General features: G+C 36.1%; 1 protein-coding gene across 1 annotated transcript; it reads left to right on the top strand.

The window, feature by feature from the left end:
• The first annotated feature begins 972 nt into the window (after positions 1-972).
• Positions 973-5,253, top strand: LOC112502985 (TMV resistance protein N-like). Its single transcript, XM_025107028.1, has 6 exons — positions 973-1,471; positions 1,795-2,887; positions 3,230-3,436; positions 3,530-4,252; positions 4,360-4,948; positions 5,029-5,253. Exons 1-6 carry the CDS (start codon positions 993-995, stop codon positions 5,184-5,186), a joined length of 3,249 nt encoding a protein of 1,082 aa, XP_024962796.1. The 5' UTR covers positions 973-992; the 3' UTR covers positions 5,187-5,253.
• The last annotated feature ends 586 nt before the right edge of the window (positions 5,254-5,839 follow it).

Here is a 5,839-nt window from a genome sequence, read left to right on the forward strand (position 1 = left end):
TATTTTTTTGTAAATGTAAGTACTTTTTTGTTATATTTGTTTAATTTTATAGATCTAAATACTTTTTGGTTCAAAAAATATTTAGGGGCTTAATCGTTTAAAATATGAATGTTCACTGGGTTTTTTCTCGGATTTTTTTTCACTATTTTACCACTTTAACTAGTTGTACAAGTCATAAGAATGTATCCAACATGTTTTATAAAAGTTCAAGAAGTTATTTAACATGTTTTGGATTGTTCAAGGACTTATTTGTTTCAAAAATTGTCCAAGGAGTTATTTAACATTTTTTGGAATGTCCAAGGACTTATTTGTTCCAAAAATTGTCCAAAAACTTATTTAACATATTTTGGAATGTCCAAGGACTTATTTGTTCCAAAAAATTATCCAATGACTTATTTAACATGTTTTGAAATATCCAAAAACTTATTTAACGTGTAAAGGCATAAGGAATCTTGGGGGAGGGGAGGCCTGTTGTTGGGAGAGGGGATGGGTGTATTTGGGTATTAAAAAAATTAAGGATGGGTGTAATTGTGCTGTTCTTTGTCTCCTCTTTTCAACTAAACTTCACGCCTCTAGATTGTTTATTCGTATGCTTTCTTTATTCAAGATTACACAGAAATGTGGCGTTGGAATTTGGGCTTTCTGTGCATCTTTTTAGGGCTGCAAACACAACCATGCTTGTTCCCTTCTCTTGAGATGTGCATCTTTTTAGGGTAGGGTTTAAAGGGTAGTACCTTATGCTTAAAAAGTTGTACATTTTTTAGACTTTTAAGACTTTTTACATTATAGGGTACTATATTTGTTTTTAAGAATTTGGGCAAATTTGTTTTATAAAGTAGTATAATTTTTGCTTTCGGTGTTGTGCGAATCCAACTCCATAAATTTAAACATTTACAATGATGACGCGCTTCAATTCTTTTGAGAGTACGTTTTAGCAGACCATTCAAGACTTGTGAATCTTTCATATTCCACTCTTTCAGACATTCTTTCCAATGGCTTCCAGTTCTTCCTCTTCTAGCATTGCTTCACCTTCGGCTAACTATGACATCTTTCTAAGCTTCAGAGGCGAAGATACTCGTCATTCTTTTACCGATCATCTCTATGCCGCGTTAATCCGAGCAGGAATTTCCACTTTTCGGGATAATGATGAAATCAGTAGAGGTGAAGACCTCAAACCGGAAATTGAGACAGCAATCACAGCATCCAAGGGCTCGATAGTTGTATTGTCTAAGAATTATGCAACTTCAACATGGTGCCTCGATGAGCTTTGGTTGATCCTTGAGCGAAGGAGRGAGTTAGATCATTTCGTTCTACCGGTATTTTATCATGTTGATCCCTCTCATGTTARAAAGCAAGATAATACTTTCAAGATACAAGTTAAAACCTCTTCAAAGTGGACGGATGATAACGTGAAACGATGGAGACAAGCCCTTACGAAGGTTGCCGAATTGTCAGGCTTGGTTCTTTCAGGGTATGCTTTTTTGTCCCAGCTTATAATTTAATTGGATTGTTTCTTTGTGAAAGGATATACGAAGGTCCTGTAAATGTGTCTCCTGAGTATTCCTAGACCATTTCTTCTATGAAGAGGCCTGAGTTCCTCAGATCTTGAATATCATTCAAATTTCTTAAGGTTTCAGAATGCTAGTATTCCCCCCAAATTTAAACTTATACTGGTAGACTGTAATTCACATTTGGAACACCTGATTGTTTTAGCATTGTTTTCATTAGAACTTGTGTGAAACAAGTCTTGAATGCCATCAAATGAACTAGATCACTTACCTTGTTTTGTTACAGGTCAGAAACAGAGTTTTTGAAGGAAATCATTGATAACGTTTACTGTAAAGTTGGTCACAAAATAGTTAATCTTCCACGCAATCTAACAGGGATGAATGCTCGAGATAAAGATATTAACTCCTGGTTAAAGCAATCCAACAACAAGGTTCTAATAATTTGTGGCATGGGAGGAAGTGGCAAGACCACGTTGGCAGAGTACATTGTCTCTTCAAATCGGCAACATTTTGAAATCATTAGCTTTTTAAAAGACATGGGTAGTATACATCAAAAACAAGGTAATATTGATGTGTTGATCCAACAATTTGCCAAAGATATTGTAGGAGAGGGGAAACCCCAAGTGTCGTACGGGCGCTATTACACAAATAGAGTTTTAAAAAGGAAAAAGGCACTTATTGTTTTTGATGACATTGATGAACCAAGACCACTGGAAAAATTTATCAATTTCCAGGAAATTAATGGAAAAAGCAAAATTATAATGACAACCAGGAACAATAATACACATAATTGGTTTAGGTCTCGAACTTGGAGTTGTCATGAGTATAAGATGACATTACTAGATGATGAAGAAGCATTAGAGCTCCTAAGTCTTCATGCCTTTGGATTCAAAATTCCTATGGACGGTTATGAGGAACTTACAAAAGAGGTGCTACAGTATTGTGAAGGAAATCCACTGGCTCTTGAAGTGTTGGGTTCCTCTTTATCAGAGGATATTAGCATCCTATTTTGGAGAAATACATTGGATTTATTGAAAAGAGATATGAATTCTGGAATCCAACATGTACTCATAAGGAGCTATGACTCATTGCCAGATAGAAATAGCAAAGAGTTGTTTTTACATATTGCTTGTTTCTTTGTTGGCGAAGACAAGGATTATGTGGAAAAAATATTGGAGCTTGATTATTGTGCATCATCTGGGATCAAAGTCCTAACCAATAGATGTCTTCTTTCTGTGTCACCAAACAACAAACTGATGGTGCATCAATTGATTCAAGAGATGGGGAAAAGCATAATCATTGAAGAATCAAAACGCCCTGTAGAACGTAGTAGAGTTTGGCGTAGTATTGAATCTTACAAGATCTTGCACAAAGGAGAGGTAAGACGTTTCTTGTGTTGATGTTTAAGCTTATATTTCCTTTCCCACCCTCCTATTTCATCTAAGATTCTATCAATTCCTCTAATTCCTGTTTAGGGTTCCAAAACAATGGAAGGTCTAGCACTTGATATGCAAGTTTTGTGGGATGATAATCCGCAAATTTTGATGGTCAATATTCTAATTCTCTCTCATATTTTAGATTATACTCTTTTTATGCTCAACACTCGCTATGTTATCTTTCTGTCCCAATCCATTCTTTAGAGTACCTTAATACAAGAAGTAGTTTCTTAAATTCTAGATCTGATGTACGCTTACTTGCTCTCTTCCATGTTAAATTTGCAGTCTTTAGATCTTAAGACCGATTCACTTACAAAAATGGATAACCTAAAATTGCTCCACCTAAATGATGTGCATCTCATTGGATCCTACGAGGATTTTTCAGAAGATTTAAGATGGCTATGCTGGCGTAAGTTCAATCTAAGAGCCATACCCTCCGGCTTATTCTTCAAAAGCTTGGTGGCTATAGATATGCGAGATAGCAAGTTGAAAGTATTTGAACCGCCAATTGTAAGAAATTTGACATCCTCTTTTAAATGCAGATTTATAGTGTGCGCAAAATAATTCTTGTTACTCTTGCAACAGGTTCTTCAATTACTTAAGTCTCTAAATCTTCAATCCTCAAAGTCTCTGTCCACAATCCGCAATATCTACCGACTCCCTAATATTGAGACTTTGATTCTTTGTCAATGTGATGAACTGGTTGATGTTTGTGAAACCATTGGAGACCTAAAAAATCTTGCTCTATTGGACATGTCAGAGTGTCCAAAGCTCTCCAGGAACCCAACTTCAACGTTTGGTGGAGGAAGTCCACAACAAACTTCCTTTTCTTTGCCACATTCTTTAGTGTGGTTATCCATTAGAGACTGCGGCCTTGATGGTACTGAAAAATTTCCTCTAAGTTTCAGCATACAACAAAAATTGCAGTACCTGGATTTAGGCATAGGTTTGTTTGAAAGCTTGCCCAACTACAATCATCTTGAAAATCTTAGGGTACTACACGTGACTTTAAGCTGTAGACTTAAATGGCTTCTCTGTCTTCCAAGTGCACTTGCAGAATTGTATGTATATGGTTGTTCCTCGCTATATAAAATAACTTTTGAATCACATCGGTTCACACTGCATGAGTTTGGCTATGATGATTGTTATCAGTTGAGTGAAGTGGAAGACTTCTTTAAATTGGTGCCGGTAGCCAGACTTGATGAAACTGATTTGGGACACTTGAAGTGGCTAAAAAAATATCAACATCATCATGTGTTCCTGATTCGTGATGATCAGATCATGAAAAACAGAAGCCAAAGGATCCAGGTTCTCTATTCTTTTCTGAATGACATGCATAAGCACACACAAGCACATCGGCATGCCACCTGAACTAATTATATATGTGTGACTGAACCCTATTGTTTGTGGCACAGATGTTGTATGAATTCGGTATCTTGAGCACGCACCTGCCAGACATAAAGGATCCAAACATAACACCTGAGTATATATCAGAATCAACATCTCTGTCCTTTGAGGTGCCTTCATCTCCCATGGATAGGAGGCTCAAAGGATTAAATCTAACTTTCAAGTATACAGTATTATCATTATCAGGTCGAGACTGTACATGGTTTGCTAAAATCCGTACCAACAATGGTGTTGATTTGATGTACAATCCCATAGTCTTTGGCGATCCTGAAGATGGAGGAGCTGGCATATGGTTAAGTTATTGGCCAATAGGAAGCAAATTATTAGTGGGAGATGAAGTTAATGTGTCTGTCATTGTGATGAGTGGTATATTGAAGGTACATGGGTGTGGTGCAAGCCTTGTGTATGCGGATGCTGATGAAACCATGGAAATTAACATGCGATGGATAGAAACTCTTGGAGGGGACTTGTCTGCATTTCAACTAATGACAGGAGCATACTATCTTTGTCGGCGTGATTTTTTCAAGTTAATGGAGGTTGGCAGATTGGCACCAGGTTGGCTAAGTATTTTAGTCGGTGATACCATTGATGATAGAGGTATGTTATTCTTGTCAAGCTAATTATTAGCGTTCGCAATTGAATTTAATCTCCAAATCTCATATCACATATTGCTACAGAGGTACGAGGATGGAGAAAGACCGGTCGACCTAAGCCGTCATTTAACCCATCACAAACAGAGTTTTACCCATCATTTAACCAATCACGAATAGGTTTGTCACGTCCATCACTTACAAAGTTGCCAGACTCATTATATACAGAGGCGAAGAAGTTGTAGATGCATTGTCTAAGGTTCTGAGACGATAATTATGCTCTGTATTTTTATTTTTTTTGCATGAATTGGTTACAAGAACAAGTTGTGATGTGAGGGCCTGTATATGTGTGTGTGTGTGTATGATGTTGCATGTAAATAGGAGCTTAATTTGTATTTAGTTTGATAATACAATTCTCATTGCTCTCCATCTTCACAAACTCAAGGCGCTACCAATCTGCCACTGATTCAATATCCTATCTATTTCTATTTCTATTTCTATTTATTATTTAGTCGTCATGAAAATACTTTATAATTGATGAGAAGTACTATTTCCTTTTTTCGGAATTGATATTGTCATTAATTTTTCCAGGACAAATGATATGACAACTGTTACCGAAGGGTTATTAGTACATCTTGTAAAAACTATACGAATATGTCCAGCATTGAGCAATATTGTATCTGCATCATAATTTCATACACAAATTAGATCAGCGAGGTTCAAATAATAAAGGTAAAAATGTTGATAACATATGAATAAATGACTCATGTGAATCATTAGTAAAGAGAATATATGTGGGTTCACACACTTTATGAATAATTGTTAAAAAGCTAAGTAGTTAATTAACTACAAAACTGAAAACTATCAGCGACGGAAAAATTATAGGTAAAGAGAATAC

Source organism: Cynara cardunculus, unplaced genomic scaffold (genome assembly GCF_001531365.2).
Source record: "Cynara cardunculus var. scolymus isolate 2C unplaced genomic scaffold, CcrdV1 Un_Scaffold_2305, whole genome shotgun sequence".
In the NCBI taxonomy this organism is placed as follows: domain Eukaryota; kingdom Viridiplantae; phylum Streptophyta; class Magnoliopsida; order Asterales; family Asteraceae; genus Cynara; species Cynara cardunculus.